The sequence below is a fragment of the Zophobas morio genome, unplaced genomic scaffold (assembly GCF_036711695.1).
Source record: "Zophobas morio isolate AGI-343-1 ecotype UQ-CSIRO unplaced genomic scaffold, CSIRO_AGI_Zmor_V1 ptg000009l, whole genome shotgun sequence".
Classification (NCBI taxonomy): Eukaryota; Metazoa; Arthropoda; class Insecta; order Coleoptera; family Tenebrionidae; genus Zophobas; species Zophobas morio.
This window is the reverse complement of record NW_026972114.1, coordinates 4,145,214-4,170,906: the sequence shown is the minus strand read 5'-3', so window position 1 is coordinate 4,170,906 and position 25,693 is coordinate 4,145,214. Positions and strand designations below refer to the sequence as shown.

The 25,693-nt window shown below is 31.6% G+C and overlaps 1 protein-coding gene across 8 annotated transcripts in view; it reads right to left on the bottom strand.

The window, feature by feature from the left end:
* The window catches only part of LOC135125757 (phosphatase and actin regulator 1), a 216,940-nt gene that overhangs the window by 138,293 nt on the left and 52,954 nt on the right, over positions 1-25,693 (bottom strand). For 2 of the 8 annotated variants that reach the window (XM_064051425.1, XM_064051428.1), the window contains exon 1: positions 10,762-10,966. The exons of the other annotated variants lie outside the window; for them this stretch is intronic. In XM_064051425.1, coding sequence (XP_063907495.1) covers positions 10,762-10,900 — 139 coding nt within the window. In that variant the 5' untranslated portion in view covers positions 10,901-10,966. Of the gene's footprint in view, positions 1-10,761; positions 10,967-25,693 lie in introns of those variants that run through there. 8 annotated transcript variants of the gene reach the window in all.

The following is a 25,693-nucleotide window of genomic DNA, read 5'->3' as shown; positions in this document are numbered from 1 at the left end:
CTTACTAATAAAATAAGCAATATATGATTTTTTCCATTTATCGAAGAACACTTGTGATAACACAAAAAAAGCATAACAGACAACTGGGTTGAACAGCAAACATGAATTGATAATAATTGAAAACAAACGTTTCAAAGTTAAAATAAATTTAGTTGTAGACATAAGGAGATTGGAAATTTTTACCCTCAAAAACTAATTATCTCCCACTTTAATCTTGGTTAGTTTGATAACAATTAATATTGTTAATGAGCTTCCTTTGCTTCTGACGTACACGAAATGCCGCAAGTTTGTCGGCGGATTTAGCATATTTTTTGAAGACAACGTCATACATTTTGGCGGCGACAAATACATCCTTTTTGCGGCAAAGCAGTAAGTTTTTAAAAATATATCTTCAGTTCTTAGACGAAAGTCTAAGAGAACCAAATAAAAAAATATGTTTTGCATATTATTCAATGTCAATGATAGATATCTCTTACATAAATAATTATTATTTGTTATACCGGGTGTCTGGAAAATGGCGGATTAACTCTTCAGTACGTCATGTACGGGGATTTCGGGAATCCCAAAAAAAAAATAAAAAAAAATCTTTATGATGACGATTACAAAAAAAAAAACAATTTTATAAAAGTAAAATTGGCAACACTGCACACATCTAATACGTGAATACCTCCGGCTTACTTTCTGATTTCTTAGTAACGATGATAACTGAAATGCACCTTTTTTTAGGACAATAACCAGCACAACCAGTAGTAAATTAATCGTTGTGCGTTATTAAGCCAGGCTGTTATTTTTCATTAATAAATAACCTAAAAAATCATTTAATAAAGTATCAACAAAAAAAAAAAACAACAAAAGGAAAATCTGTCAAAGCATAAAATACTAAACACTATAGAAGAAAAGAGAGGGTGGGTGGGCGGGGCTAGTGGCTGCTAAAATTAGACAGACTTTGGCAAATGGCATACCCTTTAAGAAAAAAGAGGGTGGGTGGGTGGGGCTAGTACCTGTTGAGATAAAACCGATTTTGGAAAGTGGCATATCCTCTAAGAACAGAGAGGGTGGGTGGGCGGGGTTAGTACCTTCTAACATAAGACTGATATTGGTAAATGAGGTTTCTCTACGAAAATATAGGACGGGTGTGTGGGGTTAGTACTTGTTAAGACTGATTTTGGCAAATGACATATCCTCTAAGAAAATACAGGGCGGGTGGGTGGGACCTGTACCTGCTAAGATAAGACTGGTTTTTGGCAAATGACGTATCTTGTACGAAATTTAATTAAATTATTATAAGAAAAGACACTAGAAGCTCCAAAGCACTTTCAAATTCTTTCCAAACAGGAATACCTAGGCTTCAAGATTGTTTTAAATTTTTCAAAAAAAAGGCGGCGTTCCAAAATTAACTGAAAAAGAGGGCAGGTCAGAGTTTTAAAAAATAAAATATTAAAGTCCCCCAAAATTAAATAATAATAATAATAATATATATTTAACCCAAGAACAAAATACAAAATGTCCAAGAAGGGTACCATTTAGGACACACTTTAAGATAATAAAGAATTAATTAAAATATTATGCCTAATTAGAAAATTAAAGAAATATAAGATACTAAATAAGTGTCCAACTTACAGTACTATACGCATTTTAAGTGCTGTTGAAATATCAGAATAGATTTTTTTTTTATTATTTAGAAAAATATCTGCAAATATTTGTAACTCATTTCATCAAAATTGTTATAAATAATTTAGAAAAAAATCTGCATGGGCTTACAAAATAATACACCAGGAGCACCCAAACACTACGGCAAGACTTCTTCAAATTCGTAAAAAATAAAACACTAAAAGCTCCAAAGATTTTTTCAGTTTCAGCCAGCAACAAAACACCAAATTCCTTTAAATTTATCCGAAAATAAAAGATCAGGGGACCTAAAATTAACTGCGGACATTTTAAACGTAGGGTTTTAAAAACTTTGACAATTTTTGATACGTCAAACTTTTTTAACTGATTTTTGCTGATTTGTACATTCGCTTTATATCAGGCAAACATTGTTGTGAAATTAAATTTTATCAAATTATTACAAAAACAACAAAACCATACCTTCCAACATTCTAACTGAAATGATAATAACACATGGTCATGGGCGAGAGAAATATTAACTAAAAGTTTTATTACTAGTTATTTTGATAATGAACGTGTTATTTACTTGTTAAACGTAGCAAGGGCCAGTTTTAAAATCATTATAACTCCACCAAAATGTGAGATGGATTTTTTTTACTATGTTTCCCAGACTCACCGGTTAATTGTTAAGAGACACCTGGTATAGCAATTTTATTAGTGGGTAATTTATCTGCAAATTTTGTGTTAGATTCTTATTTAATTGCTGTTAAAGAGCTAGAGAAGGCGAATAATGTAACTATAAATATGTTTGTCCAAGAAAGTTTAACCAACATATTTTTACCCAATGCTATAACATTTATAATTTTGGAAATTTCATTCTACCCTATAAAATTTTATTGGTAATAACGAGACGGACAGTAGTACAACAGCAAGAGATATTTACAACTTAAAATTGTCACGTGCCGATAATCCCCAGATGTTAGAAAGCAGAATAATCCAGGTCCGGACAGAGACCATCGTTACTCACGAACGAAAATGACCATTATTTTATGAGTACAACTACCTGCTGAATGTTCCTCGACAAATTCGGGTGCACTGTTGTCGGTCATAAATATTTCTTGCCATTGTACTAATGTCCGGCTCGTTATTGTCAATAAAATTTTATAGGGTACAATGAAATTTCCAAAACTATAATAAAATCGTATTAATGCTTTCTGATGCTGCGTCATATATGGTCAAAGTTGGAACCCACTTAAAAGTATTTTATCCAAATTTAATTCACTGCACTTGTTTCGCCCACGGTGTAATAGAATAGCGGAAGAAGCACGAAATCAATTTCCATTGGAAAAGGAATTAATTAATAATATGAAAAAGGTTTTTTGTTAAGGCTCCTTTAAGAGCACAAGTGTATAAAGTTACCTGTCATTACACGATGAGGTACATGGCTTGACGCAGCTTTATTTTATTTTATCTGAACCAATCAAGGAAGCTAAAAAGATTTTAAATAGTCCTAAATTAAATCAGAACTTAAGTTTCATAAATAACAACTACGAATTAATTGATGTAACATTAACAAAATTAGAAAAACAAAAAATACCCCTAAGTGAATCCGTTTAGCTAAAAGAAAATAAAAAAAAAATCTCAATAAAGCACAAGGTTCTATTGCTCAAACAGTCTCAAAAAACTAGACGAAGTCCTTAGTAAAAATGGGGGTTTTACTAGACTAACTAATGTGGCAAAAGTTTTAGATGGACAGTTTTCAGCTGAGGTTAATATAGACCCTCAAACTGTGTCGTCCCTTAAATATACCCCAATAACATCTGTCGATGTGGCACGTAGTTTTTCAGTGTATAAATATATTTTAAGTGATTGAAGACATTCACTTAAAATGGAAAATCTAGAAAAATATATTATAATAAATGTAAATAATATTTTTCAAGAGAGTAACTAGTTGGTCAATAAAATAGTTAATAGATTAATAGAATACATCGACATAGTTAGTATTAATTTGTAAATGTGTAGTTTAAGTCCAAATATAGTGTTGCAAGAAATTATAGAAATAAAATATTGATGTGTAAAAAATAGTACTCCTATATTGTTTTATTAGGATTAAAAGTGGTGTTTTTTGGCGAGCAAAGTTTTGAATTTATTTTTTTCTCCAACCATTAAGGTAACACAAAAATAGGAGATAATTAAATTAAAAAAAAAATTGTAATGAAAATGGAATCAGTAGTTTGGTATCTACGAAGTCACGATTACCTATTTTTTATTTACGTTGTGTCATCGATTTTCAAAAAATATCAAAAATTGATTAATTTCTCGCCAATAATGAATGTTGAAAAAGATTTGCCTCCAGATGTGGCCGAAACGGTACAAATAGTGATTGCAGACTTACTTCCGACCAAATCGCGTGAAATCTACGAGTTTGCCTACAAGCGCTTCATGAGCTAGTGTAAGGAAAAAAACATTGAAACCTATTCCGAGAACATTTTGCTGGTGTATTTTGCCGATTTGGCAAAAACAATGAAATCATCCACACCACGGTCCCAATATTCGACGGTAAAGGCGCATTTAAATATAAAAAATGGCCTAGATATAGAAAAATTTTCAAAACTAAGAGCGTTTTTGAAGAAACAAGCGGAAGGTTACAAGTCAAAGAAATCAAGAGTTTTAACAAATGACCAAATAGAAGATTTTTTAAGCCATGCTCCAGATGAAAAATATGTATTTACAAAAGTAAGTTTACAACTTAATTTAATGAAATGATTGCACTTTTAAGTTGTCCTTCAGGTCGTTGTAATCTTCGGAGTGACTGCCCATTCACAATGGACATAAGGCATAACAAGTACATAAAGCTTACATAAATACATAAAGTTGAAACGATGGAAAACGTGTACCCCTGTTCACAGTGGACGAACGTAATTCTTATGCTTATGAACGTTTTATGTAATCCTTGTGTGCGTACACAAAGTTGAAACAAGTTCAACTTTGTGCACGAATTATGTCAAAATTATGTTAAAATCTAGGGACTTTTGAATGCTGCTATTGAATTCCCTTTGACAGTTGGCACTTGGCACTTCACACCTTTGATTATATTATATAAATTATAATCAAAGCTTCACACTGCGAGTCTGTTCTGTACTGCGAGTTGTCAAGTTCGAATATCGTATGAAATTGTAGGTTAGATATTTTGATTGACTCAGTTTGAGGTTAGCCGTTTCTGTGTTTAGCCAGGAGTTATTCCGTTCTGCGTTTGCGCAGTTTAACAATTCTTACAGAGTTCACTCTGTCCACTGTGAACGTAGATAAGCATAAGCCAGACACAGACCAAAAACGTAAATTATGTTATGCGCTCGTTCTTATCTCTTATGTCCATTGTGAATGGGCAGTGAGTGGCCCATGCCGTTGTCACGAATTGGTGGAATTAAGAATAGACAATATTGAAAATGTTAAATCAGGTTTACTTGTAACGATTCCTCATAGAAAAACCAAAAAGCCAAAATCATTTACCGTTATGGGGGAAAAATATTTTAATATTTACCAGAAATATGTAGCTCTTCGATCAAAAAATTTTCATAAACGTCGATTTTTCGTTAAATACCTAAATGGAAAGTGTCAGCGACAAGTATTTGGGATTCACAAGATTAGCGATGTTCCACGAGAAGTAGCTAAATTTTTAAAATTGGAAAATCCCAATGAATACAGCAGACATTGCTTACGTCGCACGTCTGCCACTCTCCTTGTAGATGCTGGACGTGACATTATATCTCTCAAGAGACACGGAGGGTGGAAATCGAATAGTGTAGCGGAAGGGTACATGGAGGAATCAGTGAAACACAAGGAAGATGTGACGGGAAAAATTTTTCGGTTAGATGAAGCGAGTACGGTGTGATTCTCCAAAAACCACCGAAGATCAATAAAGTAAATATAACCAAAGACATAACTGACAATGAAATAGTAGCAACATTGACAAACATGGTTAACACTGCTATTACAAGGGATAACAGTGACGGCAAATCGTTAATCCAATTTTCTAAAGTTTAATTTTAAATTTCATATAAATTTTAAAATTTAGAAACTATGTAATGTATTTAATTATTAATAAAATTGTAAAATATTAAAGACAACATTATTAATATTTTCAAAATTAAAGAAAAAATATAGTGTGAGATGAATTATTATTTGTTTTTAATCCTAGGATTAAAAGTGAATGTTGCCTTAGTAACGCAAGTTTTTTTTTTCATAATTACAAAAGTGTAGGTATATTTTAGTGTTGAAATTGTCATTAAAAGTGTCATGTTTTAACACAGCTGAAAAAGAATAATTTTTCTTGCTTATTTTAGCAATTTTTTAGATATAATGCCAAATTTCGCTACATATATATGTGCATACCTATTCACATGTTTTTTTTTCTGCGTATAATTTCGAGCTTTACTTATAGTCTAAGAATCTTTTAAAATTTTTACGCAAATGACGTTTCTTTGGGATTAATTTTTGTCCGTGACTTTATACACCATAACCTCAATGTAACCGCTGAAATCAAAACATTAGATGTTGGCTAAAATGTTAATACCCTTTCAAGATGTTTAAACAAAAAATCAAAAATCTATAGGATGGAGGACGGCGCTAAAATAATAATTTTGCAACTTGAAGCTTTGCCGAATTACCTACTTCTATCATATATTAGTAACACTTCTAAATTTTACCATAAATGTGATTTATTTTTTGACAAATTTAAACCTATCGGCCTAAATGAATTATTATTTTGATTCAACCTATACTGATTTTAGTTTTTATTGTGTTAATATCTAAGGGCAAAATGCAATTAATATACATTATTCTAGGTTCTCATCAATAACCTTTAATTTTTCGTATATTTAGGTCTTACATCTTTTTTTCTACATATCGAAAAAAATCAATAATTTTGGAAAAGATTTGTTTTAATATCTGCTGTATATAATTCATTTTGCTTGCTTTACAACGTTTCGACGGTCAAATATCAATAACAAATTTTCCATAAATTTGCGCGATTAAATTCGCGCAATTTACCTAAAGTTGTGTGAAGCAAATTCCTACTTCTCAGTATATCTGTGAACGACCTTGCTTTATAGAACATAAAAGTCTATTGAAAAATTAATGCGAAAGTTTCTAGAAATAATACACTTTGTCATTATACTTTTCACTTTGTTTTAATACTGCTGATGCCCTTCCCATTCACACAAGCTCCACATTAGTAAACTTTGATATTGTTTTGATTTTAAATCTTAGATTCTAACGCTTGTCAAAACGGCATTCAATTCTTATTTTACAGTAAATAAAATAAGTCAGTGAAATGAAGAACGGAGGTGGGTGGAGCTTCAGTTGCTTTTTATAGAGTCTTATAAAGAAGCAATAGCCCCACCCACCCACCCCTCTCTTGCTTCCAGTGACTACTCTTAATATTGTCAATTAATGACAATTATTATCTTATTAGAATTTCATTCAAATTTGTGAAACTATTGGTGAGAAAATAAATAAATTGTAACCAAAGTTCCCAGAAAGTATCAAGCTATATTAATAATGCTCCTCCCACTCGCAAAAGCTCTGCCTTAATAAATCATTTCATTGGTCCGGAGAGGAGAAGCGGTGTTTCCAAATGCATGATTTTTAACGATTTCTGTGTAAACGCTGACAGCAGTCGTTTTTCGAGTAAAAATAAAAATCTTGTTAAAAAATATTTAGTCATAGATTATATTTTTTGTCAAAATAAAATCCAACTTCCGTCTCAGAGCCAATAAAATGAGTCATCAAAACGGAGTAGGGGTGGATGGGTGGGGCCAACTTTGACTTTGCGTTAAGTCTTACATTCTGCCGCTCGTCAAATCAAAATTCAACGGTGGGCGGAGTTAAGTTTAGCTTCTTTTTAGAGAATCTTGTATGCAAGCAATAGCCCCGCCCACCCGCCCCTCTCTTCGTTCTGGTGACAACTCTTAATATTGTTAATTAAACTAGTTAAACTATTGGTGATAAATAGATAAATTGTAAATAAATTATCTAAAAACTATTCAACTGGTGGTGTTAAATTAAGCATACCAGACGTGAGAATTATATTTAAAAAGCAATACTACTGATGCTCCTCCCACTCACATAAACTCCACCTTAATAAATGATTTCATTGATCCGGAGAAGAGAAGCGGTGTTGACAAATGTATGATTTTTAAAGATTTCTAAGCAAGCGCTGACGGGAAAGTCGTTTTTCGAGTAAAAATAAAAATCTTATTAAGAAATATTTAGTTCTAGTGTCTATTGTTTGACAAAATAAAATCCAACTTCCGTTACAGAGCCAATAAAATGAGTCATCAAAACGGAGTAAGGGTGGGTGGGTGGGGCCAACTTTGACTTTGAGTTAAATCTTACATTCTGCCGCTTGTCATATCGAATTTCAATTCTTACTTTAATTAATAAGCAACAAACTTTTTAAATCAGTTTCATTTTATTATGCCAAGTTTCTGTATTTCCAATGCAAAATGTTAAACTGCTTTTCAAAATTCACAGAGAAATTACTTTTTAATTAATTAAGAACTGATAAATCGCGTACAGTCCACTATCAATGTTGGCAATACGATCAACACTATACCATAACTTATTTCATAAATTGTCCCCCAACCATAACCAAAAACGAAATTACAGAAAAAAATTCTACCTGCAAAATTTCTAAATAGAATGGTGCAGCCTCCAGAAGAGTTTCACGAAAATGAATATGTAATCTTCAACCGATCTAGGTCACAAACCACTTTTATCTTCGTTTTTATCGTTTTAATTTATTAATAATATTCAAAAGACAGCCATAAATGTAAAGTTTGAACGTTGGTGGCAACTGACACTATTTTAGTGATCTACACTCTACAGTAACGCGGATCTACGTGCCCATTTCATAGATTACTTTGAATTTTTGAGGCAAATACATCTATAACGATAAAAACACACAAAATTTGCTAAGCTAATACAAAAATCGAAAAAGCTTTTTGCACAATTTTAGCCAACGTATTTAAGTGTCATTTTAAGTCCAACGCGTTTTGATGTTATAAGTTGATTACAACGCTGTGTTTTGCTTTCTGGAATAACTTTGTTCAAAAATACCGCTCAAATGTATATCTGTGTTTTCCGCTGAAAAAATAATTAAAAACAAAACATGCAAAGTACATTTCTATCCCACCTTTCTATACAGCGCCAAAAATTACCGAGATAGTGATGTTTACTGACAAAGACGACGGATTAATATAAACGATTTATGCACAATATAGAAGGAAATACAGAGTTGATTATAAGAGATAAAGTTTTGGTATTTCTGTAATTGTCACTATGATGTAATGATAAATTTGTTTTACTTGTTTCAACACTATAAAAAAAGTATAACATTTTGAAATATCTTAAGTAAAGTAACATAATCCGTAACACAACAATCATCCGCTTAATACGTGGTTGAATAGCTTCTCTTCAAATGTCATTTTCAATGTTTATTTTCTCCACAATTAAAAAAGTATAACATATTCAGTTTGTAATTAACGTAATCCTGGTACACTTTAATATGCAGGATTCAAAGTGAGCACTCGGAACTCCTGTAATTGAATACCAAATTTTTACGGTTCAAATCACACCACGTAATAACCTCCCAGAACAAAAACTCCAAAAATTGGAAAGAACATTGAACACGCTCAACGATCCCGCAATGGTTTCGTTTTCTCATTATTGTATCAATGTAGGTCAGACAAACAGCACCGAAAGCTCTCCCTATTTGAAGCGGAGTTTAGAAACTTGTTATAACAACACTAGTTAAAATATGGTGGTGTTTGTAGCGGAGTTTTGTTTTGTTCTATTAGATACATTTATTTTTATTGTTGTTGTCAAAAATCATATAGTAATTTGCGTTAAAATTTGTAATTGTTATTAAAATGCCATAACCAAACTTTCTTGAGTGCTTAAAACTGACAATGGCAAGCATTTGAATCACGTTTAGCAATAGCAGTGAAGACAATTCTTTCAGAATTGGTTAATTCTATTGTCAGTAGCTGTTCATCACGCTATATTATATGCCAGTACTTTAACAAAATTTTGTGCATATAAACCCGCCCTCTCGTAATTAGATTTACAAAATCAATGAAAATCTACGAATCTGTAACAGTATATATAATTACTCAGTAATAATCCCTGCAGTCGTTTGATTTAAGTGTGCTTTAACAGTTCTAAAGACGATAAAAATAAAACTCAAGTTAATTTTCGCTCAAGTTCAAGCACTCAATTCTACTACGAGTCGTAAATTTTAGTACTGCACATTTAATAGTGGAAATTACGTTCATTTATCAAATGGATCAGATCAAATTAAATGACCAAGAAGTGGAGCGTCGCAGGTAGACACAGATTCACACGCTACTATAATTACATTAATAAAAACCGTCACCGCCACGTTAAAACATCAAAATACTGTAAACTCCACCAATTGGCGTCCTGTAATAACAAAGTATATTTAATTACAGTTATCAAGAAAATGCAAACAGGGACACCGGATGTAAAACAAAACGATCACATCCTGTCGTATCTAGCATCTCATCTTTTCCTGAGCACATAAAACCGTTCAATCAACTCATTTTTCATAAGACGTCGGCAAAGAAAATAATCGTTCTCCTCTTACGCTTCGATTTTGCCGTATCATTCTTCACCACCAAATCCCGGTTTCATCGTATTACATTATCTACAAGAAAACCCATCCACTAACTCATCCGAAGATTAAAAAAAAACAAGATAAATCTTCTATTTTACCTTTAAAAATTGTGTAAACTCTTAGCATTTTGAACGTTTATCGCCGATTCGCACCCGTTTTATCCCTTCGCTTTCCCTGATTAAATTTTTCATTTTTCCATCCGCCGGTTCATGTCTACGCACTGTGACGATCCCATAAAACCGCAACAAATCATTTACGCCGAACACGGGATTTCTCGCATTATCGAGCTTCTTACGGGACGCGTAAACACAAAAATACACACCGAACTGGGCGATTGGAGGTACTTTAATACTACTCAAGGTAGGAGTAATAGACACGAGCCCACAGTAATTAAGCTCTTTACTGAAGTGACTCAGTAGCAATTAAGGCTTCAATAATAATGTGGAAGAAATTACCGCCGTCATCTGGTTCTATGGAGATTTTGCTGAGTCTGTCTTCCTTGATCGAGGCTTTGCTGCGTCTGGGTTCCGGTGCGGAAGTCCTGTTCTTCTTGTTTTTACTACTCCCTCTGGAGAATTTTCTCATGAAGGACATTTTGCTATTACTATTCGCACATAAAAACGCGGTCACGTTTACTATTGCCAACTAAACACACCTTACTTGAAAACTTTGCCTCTACAATCTTATCTTATCTTATTAGGAACGATACGGGTTACCAATTTAACTTCGATTTAAAATATTTGATCTATGTTTACGCCATGACTGATGCACTAGATCAATGCATATTCTTATAAGGCTTCTGGTTTTTAAAGGCGATATGCAGAGATAAAATTCCACAGTTAAATAACAAACTGCGAAAGCGTAGAAGGGACATACGAACACGAAGTTTTAAGTAACTTGAAATTTCAAGCAGCAATTCAGAGGAATAAGTGACAACTTGAAATTTCGTGTTGTATTTTTGTGAATATTCACAGTGAGTATTCTGACTCAAAAATCTGTACAATTTTTGTTTAAATAAAAGCAAAAATCTATGAACCAGGAAGGATGACGTGCATTTGCAGTACTGACGCAGAGAGGTGGAATTTTGATTGTCAAACACTAATGACTCAGCTACTACTACTTACCGAATTATGATGTTTATGATTTAGATCGCAGTTTTGGGTCTGGTTAAACACTACTAAAATTTGGCTACTCACCCCCACGACCCATGAAATGACGTCATTTTCAAAATTTATAGTAAACAGTTTTTTTTTAATTTTACAAAATAAGATACTTCTGCACTTGTAGTGTCTTAATCCGTGTCGAATTTTCACCCGCCACATCCAGAATTTTTTGAAAAAGACTGAATAACAATATTTTGCATTATAACTTTGAAACTGCAGAACAGATTGCTCTGAAATCTCGTAAACATTTTAACGTTATCGTAATCATGGTAAATCGTTAAGCACAATGTATTCGTTTATCCCCTCCCAAAAAATTGATGACGTCATCTCAACATTTTGGCGTTTCGAAATTTTTGATTTTTCCTTTTCTCCATTTCTCTATAAAACGATTCTTTGATTTTTCGACTTTTCGATTTCCCGATTTTTCAACTCTTTCATTTTTTGACTTTTCGATTTCTCAAGTTGTCGATGTTTCGGTTTTAGGATTTTTCAATTTTGGGATTTTTCGGTTTTTCAGTACTTCAGTTTTCAATTTTTCGAATTTTTAAATGTTAGATTTTTCACTTTTTTGATGTTTCGATATCTCCATCTTTCGATTTTTCGACTTCTCGCTATTAAATTTTTCAGTTTTTCAATTTTTCGACATATCAGTTTGAAGATTTTTCAATTTGTCTATTTTTGAATTTTCGTTTCTTAGATTTTTTATTTTTCGATTTCTCGATTTTCCGATATTTCAGATTTACGATTTCAGTTTTTCGATTCTTGAATAATTTATCGAGATTTGTATTTTTCGATTTTTTAATTTTTCGATTTTGGATTGTTCTACTTCTGGACTTCTCAATTTCTCAATCTTTCGATGTTTCGATTTCTAGATGTTTCAATTTTTCAATTTCGATTTCTCGAGTTCTCGGTTTTTCGATTTTTTGTCTTTTATATTTTTCGATTTTTCAACATTTTAGTTCGAGGATTTTTCAATTTGTCGATTCTTCAAATTCTTGATTTTCCGATATTTCAGTTTTACGATTCTTCAATTTTTTGATTTTTCAATATTTCAATTTTTGGCGTTTTGAAATTTTCGGTTTTTCCTTTTCTCAATTTCTCTACAGGGTGTTATTGAAAGATACGTACAACAAAATGGACAGTTCTTCGCGAAGTCTAAGAAGTCGGACAAACTTATTTTCTCTTATCAAAATTTTAAGGGGAAAATTAACCCTTATCCAATCTTTTTAGACGCTACTGAAGGATAAATAGGTAAAATTAATTTATTTTAGTAAATCCCAGCAACTGTAACAATAAAACTTTTGTCAAGATTAAATGTTGCTATAGAAACGAAAGATGATCTTTTTATCAGAGGCGTACAACGAATTTGAACACAAATTTTAATAATTTTTATCTTTAAAAGGAGAACACTTTTACCTGAACTTTTTTTAACTTTTAGCACCTATACTTCGAGACCAATTGCCGATTTTATTTTGTACGTACCTTTCAATAACAGGCTGTATAAATCGATTTTTTGATTTTTTGAACTTTCCGATTTCCAGATTTTTCGACTTTTTCATTTTTTGACCTTCCGATTTCTCGATTTCTCAGTTTTTCGATTTCTCAAGTTTCAGTTTTAGCATTTTTCAATTATGGGATTTTTCAATTTTTCGATTTTTTGATGTTTTGATTTCTCGATTCTTCAATTTTTCGACATTTTAATTTTTCGGTTTTTTTTTTTATTTAAGATACATATTTCAATTTCTCGATATTGCCGTCTTCATTACTTCAATTTTCAATTTTTCGAATTTTGAAAAGTAAGATTTCCACTTTTTTGATATTTCGATATCTCTATCTTTCGATTTTTGGACTTCTCGCTTTTAGATTTTTCGGTTTTTCAAATCTTCGATATTTTGGTTTAACGATTTTTCAATTTATCGATTATTCAAATTCTCAATTTTTCGAATTTCCGATTTGTCGATATCTGATTTTTCGATTCCTCGATTTTCCGATATTTCAAGTTTTTGATGTATCAGTTTTAGGATTTTTCAATTTTCGACATTTTAATTTTTGGTTTTTTAAATTTTAGATACATATTTCTATTTTTTGATCTTTCGATTTTTCGACTTCTAGCTTTTGGATTTTTCGGTTTTTCGACTTTTTGGTTTGTAAAAGTTTTGATTTTTCAAGTATTCAATTTTTCGGTTTTTAAATTTTTCAATTTTCAGTTTTCCGATTTTCCAATTTATCGAGATTTCGATGTTTCAATTTCAAATTTTTCGATTTTCGATTTTTGTCTTTTAAATTTTTCGGTTTTTCAATTTTTCAACATTTTAGTTTGAGGATTTTTCAATTTGTCGATTCTTCAAATTATCAATTTTTCAAATTTTCAATATCTCGGTTTTTTATTTTTAGATTCCTCGATTTTCCGATATTTCAGTTTTACGTTTTCAGTTATTCGATTCTTCAATTTTTCGATTCAATATTTCAATTTTTAGCGTTTCGAAATTTTCGGTTTTTCCTTTTCTCAATTTCTCTATTAAGTAATTCTTTGATTTTTCGACTTTTCGATTTTCCGATTTTTCGATTTTTTGATTTCTCTATTTTTCGATTTCCCAAGTTTTCGATGTTTCGGTGTTAGAAATTTTCAAATTTGGGAATTTTCGATATTTCGATTCTTCAATTTCTCGACATTTTAATTTTTCGTTTTTTTAAATTTTAGATATTTCTATTATTCGATCTTTCGATTTTTCGACTTCTCGGTTTTAGATTTTTCGATTTTTTGATTTTTCAAGTTTTCAATTTTTCGTCGGCTTTTAAATTTTTCAATTTCCCGATTTTCCAATTTATCGAGATTCCGATGTATTGATTTTTTAATTTTTCGATTTATCGGTTTTTTTATTTTATTTTTTATTTTTATTTTATTTTAATAATTACTTTTCCAACAGGCCGAGAGGCCCAATTACAGGAAAAGGGGACATACAAAAACACCCAGAGACAGAGCGGGAATCGAACCCACGACCCAAGGTGTAGTGGGCAGATGTCAAGCCACCTCACCCACCGGGTCCTCAAGTTAAATGTTTCAATTTCAAAAGTTTCTATTTTCGATTGTTCAACTTCTGAGCTTCTCGATTTCACGATCTTTTGATGTTTCGATTTCTAGATGTTTCAATTTTAAATTCGATTTCCGGATTTCTCAGTTTTTCGATTTTGTCTTTTAGATTTTTTGGTTTTTCAATTTTTCAACATTTTAGTTTGAGGATTTCTCGATTGTTCGATATTTCAATTTTTGGCGTTTCGAAATTTTCGGTTTTTCCTTTTCTCAATTTCTCTATTAAGTGATTCTTTAATTTAACGACATATCGGTTTCCCAATTTATTGTTTTTTTGATTTCTCTACTTTCCGATTTCTCGATTTTTCAATTTTTCGATTTCTCAAGCTTTGGATGTTTCAACTTTAGGATTTTTCAATTTTGGAATTATTCGATATTTCGATTCTTCAATTTTTCGACATTTTAATTTTTCGTTTTTTTTTTTAATTTTAGATATTTCTATTTCTCGATCTTTCCATTTTTCGACTTCTCGCTTTTATATTTTTCAGTTTTTCAATTTCTTGATTTTTGTAAAATATCGATTTTTTAATTTTTAAATTTTTCGATTTTCAGTTTTCCGATTTTCCAACTTATCGAGATTTCGATGTATCGATTTTTTAATTTTTCGATTTCTCGGGTTTTTTAAGTTAAATGTTTCAATTTCAAATTTTTCGATTTTCTATTGTTCGACTTCTGGGCTTCTCGATTTCCCATCTTTTAATCTTTCAATTGCATTTTCAGTTTTTCGACATTTCTGTTTTGGGATTTTTCAATTTCTCGATTTTTTAAATTTTCTATTCTTCAATTTTTCGATTTGTAGTTTTTTGATTTTTAGTTTTTCGATTTTGTAAATTTTATATTAACGATTTCTCCACTCACACATTTTACGATTTTTTTATGTTTTGAATTCTCGATTTAAAACTTTTTGGTATGTATGTACTGTACATATTTGAATTTTTCAACTTTCAATTTTTGGTTTTTCGATTCTTCAGTTTTACGATTTTCCAATTTTGCGATTTTTTTAATTGCAAATTTTTCGATTTCTTGACTTCTAGTTTTTTGATTTTTAGTTCTTCGATTTTTAAAATTTTATTTTGACGATTTTTCCATTTTTCGATTTTACGATTTTTTGATGTTTCCAATTCCCGATTTTAAACTATTTTAAATTTTTGCATTTTTAAAATCTTTCGACTTTTGATTTTTTTGATTTCTCGATTTTTCAAGTTTTTCGGTTGTTAGATTCCTCGGTATTTTTTGTAATTTATGAAAGGACCGGGATTTGTTGGGCTGCATTTCGGGGACGAGGGAAGTTCTGTAGAAGTAAGCTTCGACCAATTTTTTAATATGTATTATATTATATTATATGCTAATGTAACGTACAATAATTAATAATAATTTAATGAATCCCTGTTAGTCTATAATTTTGCGATTAGACGTACTTGTCAACTGCAGAAAACTAAAGAAAACAGACATAAAAATAATAAATATAAAAATTGCTCAAAATGCAAAACTTGCTATAAGAAAGTAAGAAGTAAAATTCTTATATATAGAATAAATTTGTACACCTGTTGCTAGTTTTTACTGTAAAAGATTGACTCAGATTTAATTTATTAATAATAACTAAATATTCTTCTAAAGTCGTAGACAAAACTTAACGACAAAGAAACGTCATTTGCGTCAAAATTTTCAGAAGATTCGTATATTATAAGCTATACATAAGCGTGGGTTGTCACTTATATCACTTTGTTTTGATACTTAAATGTAATGGCTAAAACTTCAAAATATTGGCAAATTACTTGTAGACAATTAGTGCGAATCCACATGTTTTGTCTGCCATTTATAACCTCAACTTGACGTCCAAATTAACGCAAGCAGGCACCATTATTTACTACAAAGTTTCTATAAACGATTATAGAGTCGCAGTAGGTCATGTTAACGTGCCGCTTCTCAGATTTGAACTGTACAAATTACCTAAACACGTATGACAAAGACCACACGCATCTGTATAACTGGTTGCCTAAATGCTTCACACCTTTTTAAAAAATAAAACTAATTTATTACAATAAAAAAAAAATTATTGCGGTTAAACATCACAGTCAATGTTGAAAATGTTCACGGCATAACCGATTATTTAATCCACAAATTGTCCTTACGATTTATTATGCAATCTCGGTAATGCGCCGCAAAAAAAAAATGGAAAACACTTTAGTATCACAATTATTTAGTAACAAACGAGAAGCTTACTGAACTTTTTAATCTCTAAATAACAAAATGTTCTAGAGAAAGACGTGTATGAGAGTGATCAATCTGACTGTATACCACTTTAAATTTTGGATCAATATGGACACAATTTGTTCTCGTATAATATGTACGAGTAGGTGTACCACTAATGTTTATTAATGAACTCCAAACTACACTGTCGACAATAACTGACACGAAATTTGTTTTTTGGACATTAAATAAAATAATAATTTCTAAATCACTGAATAATGGAGCCTTTAGTGTGTTTGTTAAAACGACTATATTATACACTGAAATTTATGAAATCTATTTAGCATATATGTAAATCAAAATTCTATCAGCGAGAAAGCACAACTCCACCTTTGTGTGTGTGTTAATAGATTTAAACATGACTTTAGATCCACTATTAATTAAGAAGCAACAGTTAACACGCAACCATCAATCGACCAGTTTAGTCACATAAAATGTTACGTTAAAATTACGAGTTAATATAGCCAGATTTTTGGCAATTTATTGATTAATTTTCTAAATTACAATGCTTTATTAGATGCTTTGTTTACACACAGAGTTAACTGCATTTATTTACTACTCAAAATGAATCAGTTGTCAGACTTAAAGACATTTTCACGCACAATTCTACTTGAAATTTAAATTTTATGCAAAAGAAAAGCCGATAAATTGCTGGTTCTTAAGCTTTTCGTAGATTCCTAAGCTAGTGTTTTATCATTTGTGAGGATATCTTCTAATTAGGAAGATTATTTCTCAGCAACAGAAGTAGCTAATAAACGCAAAAGAGATAAATATTTCATTTTATATAATATATGTATAAAGTAACGTACATGTTGAAATCCTTGTTCTTTTTTTAATCAGTGTTACACAATACTTGTCCGAAATTGTGTGCAAACCACTTGTAGATTTTCAACGTTCACTTTGATAGTTTTTCAGAAAAGTTATTTGGTCGAATCAGATACACGCCGCTTCTTTTCTCCGTTTTTTTTTTCACTTGGACGCTCTAATTGGAAAAACTGTCGCGTAAAACCTTAATCCAACCGCCACTTTCATAATTTCCACTTGAGAATAAACTTTGTACAGGATAAGTTTGCGGATTGGAACAGGAATTAAGAAAACTCACAGAAACAAAAGATTTATACCGTCCTTCCATTAAAATATTACGGTTTATTTTAAGGCATCTCTTTGTAACTCTGCAAAGTCTTTTCTCAATTTTCGTCAGTCGAGTTTTCTAGGGGATGAATGTTCTAAAAAAAATGTATTTGTTCATCCCCCCTAAAAAATTGATGACGCTACTTCAAAATTTTGCTGAAGAAAGACTATCTTAAATGTGCAAAGTATGATGAGTCTATACGGGGAAATCGCCATTAAACAATCAACGTAAACTAGAAGATTACATAGAAGAGTTAATGAAAATGATACAAAGCATGGGTAACACAATAAACGACATTTCCACTGAAATTAAAAAAACGAGAAAGGAACAAAGAGAATACAGGGAAGAAATGCAACAGCTTAGAGCAGAAAATAAGAAACTAGATGAAGAAAATAGAAAAATCAATGGATTAAAAAACAGGCTAGAACGATTGGACAATGAGAAAAGAAAAACTAACGTGGTGTTACAAGGACTAAAAATATACACTGATGAACAAGAAAAGTTAAAAGAAAGCGCGGAAAGCTTTATAGATAAGTCATTAAATGTAAATGTCGAAATTAAGAGCGTTGCGAAGCTAGAGGAAAAAACACGAAAACAGGGGAAAAGATATGTATTCAAGATGATTTATCGAAAAAGGATAGAGAAATACAAAAGCAAATTATAATAAGAGCAAAAAAAAAAGAAAGAGAAAACGGGCAAGTCACTAAATAAGGTATAAAAAAACTGTGGATAGGAACTGAAGAGATTGATCAAGTACTGATCCAAGAAAAACACTCTAGGTTAATAACAGAAGTGAAAACCGGTCGAGGGGTCGACACAGATTCAGACCACTTTTTGGTAAGCGCAAAGTTAAAGCAATGGAAAGGAGAAGGCAAAGAACATATATATATAATACAGAAAAGTTGCAAGTACAGGAAATCAAAACAAAATGTGAAGCAGACATAGAAAGAAACCTCGAAAACCAAGATCTTTCAAAAGAAAAAAATATAAATACCAAGTAGAACAACATAGAACGAATAGTAACAGAAGCGACAAAAAGACGTGAGTAAAACAAAAGCAAGAGAAAGGAAAGAATGGTTAGATGAAGAATGCGAAGCAGAAATAAAACATAAAAAGTTACTCAGAATGAAAATGGTGCAGATAAGAAACGAAGAAAATACAAGGAATTATAACAGTCAAAGAAAGATAGTTAAGCAAATATGTCGAAGGAAAAAAGAGACTTTTTAGAAACACAAATAAAAACTATAGAAGAAAGAGATAAGAAACTTTTATAAAGACATACAAAACGTAAAGTGAACAAAACACGAATCTACGCAATATATAAAAGATATAGAAGATAACTTAATAGGCGACGATGAAGGAAAATTAAGAAGATGCAAACAGTACTTCGAGCAAATACCAAATAGCGAAATCAGAGGAGATCAGAGAGAAGAGCAAAAACAAGTACCAAAAAAAAACTTTAAGTAATGAAAGTCTTGCAATGCCAACAAGAGGAGATAGAGGAGATCATAAATCAGATGAGGAATAACAAAATCCCACGGAGGAATGAAATTACAAAAGAAAACTTAAAATATGGAGGTGAAAAACTGAAAGACGATATCCAGCTGGTAATAAAGCAAATTTGGGAAACGAAAGAAATGTCGGATAGCTGGAAAAAAGCACTAATAGCGCTTTAAAAAAGGTGACAGAAGAAACTGCGAAAACTACTGTGGGATTGCGTTATTAGACGAATATAAATTTTTTAGAAGATTCTCATGAAAGAAGAAATCTCCTGGACTTATTAGGATTATACAACTACAAATCCACAATAGATCAACCAACCAGAGGAAAGAACTGTCTAGACAACATCTTTGTTTCTGGAGATGTGACACCCTTCGATACAAAAGTAATTACAGTTGTAAAATTATTACTCAATTCTACAAACAAAAATAAGACAGCTTGGCAAATTATTGGGAAAAGAAAATTAAATAGTGTGCTAACTATTTAAATAATTACTACAATACAATAGCATCAGACTATCAGACAGTTTTGTGCAAAATAATATTCCTGGAAAAAGTAATAATATCGTTAATTCTTTTTATTTTGAAGATGTGACGGAAACTGAAACTTTTAATGCAATTCATGAATTGAAAAACAGCTATTCTTGTGGCCCTGATGAAATCAATTCGATAATCTTGAAAGAATGCGCTAAAGAGATTATAAAGCCATTAACAACCATAATTAATAATTCTCTAAATAAAGGTACATTTCCAAAAAGACTAAAAACGTCAAAAATATTTCCACTTTGTAAGAAAGGAGAACGTAATAAAGTCGCAAATTATAGACCTATATCTAATTTAGACTCCTTTTCAAAGATAATGGAAAAAATAGTAGGAAAAAAACTGATCTGTTTCATAGAAAAATATGATCTTCAAAATAAAGAACAGCATGGCTTTACAAAGAGCAAGTCGACAACATCAGCAATTGTAGAATATGTAAATAAATTATATCATTATATGGACAATAATAAAAACACAATTGGTATATTCTTGGATCTAAATAACGTGTTTGATCATGTGGATCATGAAATACTTTTAAGTAAATTCTGGTCATTAGGTGTTAGAGGTCTTGCATGGGAGTGGTTCAAGAGTTACTTAACTGACAGACAGCATTATGTGGAAATAAATGGGAAACCATCTGAGCTACTAGGAATCGAAAAAGGAGTTCCACAGGGATCGGTATTGGGACCCTTGTTGTATATATTATACACAAATGCTTTTAAATTCTCTGATTCAATAATGTTTGCTGACGACATCTCAGCTATAAGTATTACCGAAAAAAATAACGAACTAGTCTCGAAAAGTGTAAACACAAAATTAAATGATTTTAGTATATATTTTAGTAATAATAAATTGTTTCTCAATAATAAAAAAACCAAATTCATAAATTTTGAAAAATCAACTAAACATAGAGAATTTAGCTACTTAATTAAAACATCTGATGGAACTATAGAACAGGTGGATTCTCATTTATTTTTAGGCGTCGAAATAGATCGAAACCTTCCATGGACATACCATATAAATACCATTTGTAGAAAATTATGCAGTTCATGTTTTGCTCTACAGCAACTGAAAAACTGTATTACAGGCAAAGATCTATTGAGAATGTATTATTTTTCTTATATTTATGCCATATTAAATAACGGTATACTAGTCTGGGGCGCATCGTCAGACCTTCCAAGAGTATTTAAATTACAAAAAATTGGTCTAAAGAGTTTTGACAGTACTTCCCTCGCTGTCGGAAACGTGACAACTGCATGCCTATTATGTTTTTTTTTTCGCAGTGGATTTCAAAGAATTCGGTTTTGTTGTTTCTGAGTAAATCAGTAAAATAAATTTACGCATTCATTAATTTTTTTGAGTCACCCTGTATATGCAAATCCAAAAAATATGAATGGAGTGATAGATCACAAGTACAGACTCATCATATTTTGTACATTTTAGATATGATTTATTCGGCAAACTTTCGAGCTGACGTCATCAATTTTTTGGAGGGGATAAGCAAATGTATTTTGACTAAACATTTATTATGCTCTTTATAACCTTAAAACATCTGCAAGATTTCAAAGCATTCGGTTTTGCAGTTCATGATTAAATCGAAAAAATAAATTTACGCATTCATTAATTTTTTTGAGTCACCCTGTATATGCAAATCCAAAAAATATGAATGGAGTGATAAATTACAAGTACAGACTCATCATATTTTGTACAGTTTAGATAAGATTTATTCGGCAAACTTTCGAGCTGACGTCATCAAGTTTTTGGAGGGGATAAGCAAATATATTTTGACTAAACATTTATTATGCTCTTTATGACCTTAAAACATCTGCAAGATTTCAGAGCATTCGGTTTTGTAGTTCCTGATTAAATCAATAAAATATATTTACGCATTCATTAATTTTTTTGAGTCACCCTGTATATGCAAATCCAAAAAATATGAATGGAGTGATAGATCACAAGTACAGACTCATCATATTTTGTACATTTTAGATATGATTTATTCCACAAACTTTTGAGCTGACGTCATCAAGTTTTTGGAGGGGGTAAGCAAATATTTTTTGACTAAAGATTTATGATGCTCTTTATAGCCTTAAAACATCTGCAACATTTCAAAGCATTCTGGTTAGCAGATTAAAAATTAAATTTCAAAATGTTGTTTTATAATTTTGATTTTTTTTCCAAAAATCTGGACGTTTCGGGTGAAAAGTCGATTCGGAGTTGTAAACTACATGTGTAGGACTATGTTATTTTATACAATTGAAAACCCATTTACTATGTACAATTTTGAAGTGACGTCATCGCATTAGTGGTGGGGATGATTAGACAAATTTTGGTTAGCGTTTTACCATCTACATGATATTCTTAATATAAGTACAAAATTTCACAACAATCTGTCGAGTACTTTCGGAGATTATCTGTCTAATAAAAATCCGGGACAACAGACGGACAGACGGACGGACAGACGGACAGACGGACGGACAGACGGACAGACGGACAGACGGACGGACAGACGGACAGACGGACAGACGGACGGACAGACGGACAGACGGACAGACGGACAGACAGACGGAAATGGGAGACCTATTTCTTCGTCTTCTAGGGGTCATGAAAGATCGAGAAAACGTAAAAGTAGAGAGTCGGCCGACGGACTCGATTACAATACTTCCTTTGCTTACGCTCGGGAAGTAAAAAGAGCTCTGAGAACTATTGTATAAGTAATACTACAAGTTGTAGAAGGCATTTCATGAAACAGAATATTATGACTGTTCCATCGATGTTTATTTTCCATCTTGCACTTTCAAGTTAAAACTAACATTAGTAAATTTAAGTCGCTTAATGCTTATCATGAGTATCATACAAGGAATAATAGTATATTGGTAATACCCAAACATAAAACATCCTTTTTACTTCCCGAGCGTAAGCAAAGGAAGTATTGTAATCGAGTCCGTCGGCCGACTCTCTACTTTTACGTTTTCTCGATCTTTCATGACCCCTAGAAGACGAAGAAATAGGTCTCCCATTTCCGTCTGTCTGTCCGTCTGTCCGTCTGTCCGTCTGTCCGTCCGTCTGTCCGTCTGTCCGTCTGTCCGTCCGTCTGTCCGTCTGTCCGTCCGTCTGTCCGTCTGTCCGTCTGTTGTCCCGGATTTTTATTAGACAGATAATCTCCGAAAGTACTCGACCGATTGTTGTGAAATTTTGTACTTATATTAAGAATATCATGTAGATGGTAAAACGCTAACCAAAATTTGTCTAATCATCCCCACTACTAAAGCGATGACGTCACTTCAAAATTGTACATAGTAAATGGGTTTTCAATTGTATAAAATAACATAGTCCTACACATGTAGTTTACAACTCTGAATCGACTTTTCACCCGAAACGTCCAGATTTTTGGAAAAAAAATCAAAATTATAAAACAACATTTTGAAATTTAATTTTTAATCTGCTAACCAGAATGCTTTGAAATGTTGCAGATGTTTTAAGGCTATAAAGAGCATCATAAATCTTTAGTCAAAAAATATTTGCTTATCCCCTCCAAAAACTTGATGACGTCAGCTCAAAAGTTTGTGGAATAAATCATATCTAAAATGTACAAAATATGATGAGTCTGTACTTGTGATCTATCACTCCATTCATATTTTTTGGATTTGCATATACAGGGTGACTCAAAAAAATTAATGAATGCGTAAATATATTTTATTGATTTAATCAGGAACTACAAAACCGAATGCTCTGAAATCTTGCAGATGTTTTAAGGTCATAAAGAGCATAATAAATGTTTAGTCAAAATATATTTGCTTATCCCCTCCAAAAACTTGATGACGTCAGCTCGAAAATTTGCCGAATAAATCATATCTAAAATGCACAAAATATGATCAGTCTGTACTTGTGATCTATCACTCCATTCATATTTTTTGGATTTGCATATACAGGGTGATTCAAGAAAATAAATGAAAGCGTAAATTTATTTTACTGATTTACTCAGGAACTACAAAACCGAATGCTTCGAAATCTCGAAGATATTTTAAAATTATCATAAGCATGGTAAATTTTTGATCAAAATGTATTTGGTCGTCCCCCCTAAAAAATTTATGACGTCACCCCAAAATTTTGCTGAAAAAATGCCATCTTCAATGTGTAAAGTATGATGAGTCCATACTTGTGATTTATCACTGCATTAAAATTTTTAATATTTGCTTATACAGGGTGTCTGAAAAAAATTAATGACGGAGTGAATTGATTTTGCAAAACTGAATACTTAGAAATCTTGACGTTTTGAAGTTATTGTAAGCGTGGTAACTGTTTAATCAAAATGTATCTCTTTATCAACCCCAAAAAAAATTCATTACGTCTTCTCACAATTTTGCTGAATAAAGTATATGATCTGACTATACTTTTAAAATTTTTAATATTTGCTTATACAGGGTGTCTGAAAAAGTTAATGACGGAGTGAATTGATTTTGCAAAACTGAATACTTAGAAATCTTGACGTTTTGAAGTTATTGTAAGCATGGTAACTGTTTAATCAAAATGTATCTCTTCATCAACCCCAAAAAAAATTCATTACGTCCTCTCAGAATTTTGCTGAATAAAGTATATGATCTGACTATACTTGTAAAATTTTTGATATTTGCTTATACAGGGTGTCTGAAAAAAATTAATGACGGAGTGAATTGATTTTGCAAAACTGAATACTTAGAAATCTTGACGTTTTTAAGTTATTGTAAGCATGGTAACTGTTTAATCAAAATGTATCTCTTTATCAACCCCAAAAAAAATTCATTACGTCTTCTCACAATTTTACTGAATAAAGTATATGATCTGACTACACTTGTAACTAATCATTGCATTCAAATTTTTTAACTTGCTTATACAGGGTGACTCAAAAAAAGAAATGAATCAGTCACTTTATTTTAGTGAATAAATCAAGAATTGCTAAACTGAATATTTTGAAATCTTGCAGATGGTTAAAATTGATTGTGAGCATGGTAAATTGTTAATGAAAATATATCTGTTTATTCCCCCGAAAAAATTCATGACGTCATCTACAATTTTTGCCAAAAAAGTTTAACTCAAAATGTGCAAAATATGATGAGTTTTAACATAAGCAACTGTGGCCTGTGGTTTAGTGGAGGTGGAGTGTGCAGTGCAATTAGAAGTTCCGGTAACAGATCCCGGCACTTCCAACTTTTTTCGCCCATCAAATCAAGAACAGCACTTCCGATTTTCGCAACAATAATGTTATAATATTTATTTATTTGTTATTGTGTGTTCGTGAATAAGCACCATAAATAGCAAATGTTGAAATTTTTTTTTGTGATCGGAAGAATATCTCTTAATCATTTTATATATTGTCAATACATGATTAACTTCGACTGTTAATGTTTATACATCGAGAGAAGCAGAGAAAAAGTACATACGCATTTGCTTCAGTTACGCCACTGACCGTGTCATTTCTTTATCGCACGTTGAGACATAGTTTATATAAACAAACTCCCAGCCATAGCAAAAAGCGGAAGTTGGAAACGACGAGCGGTGCGGGGGGAATCACTTGTTTGGGTGGCGAGACGAAACAGTTGCGATTGCGAAATGCGAAGCCAATTCGAAAAAAACTGTTGAAGAGTGAATGTCATTGAGGATATATATCTCCAAATTTTAAAAATTGGACCAAGTTGCAATAATTGTTGCCTGGTAAGTGCAGATATTTTGGAT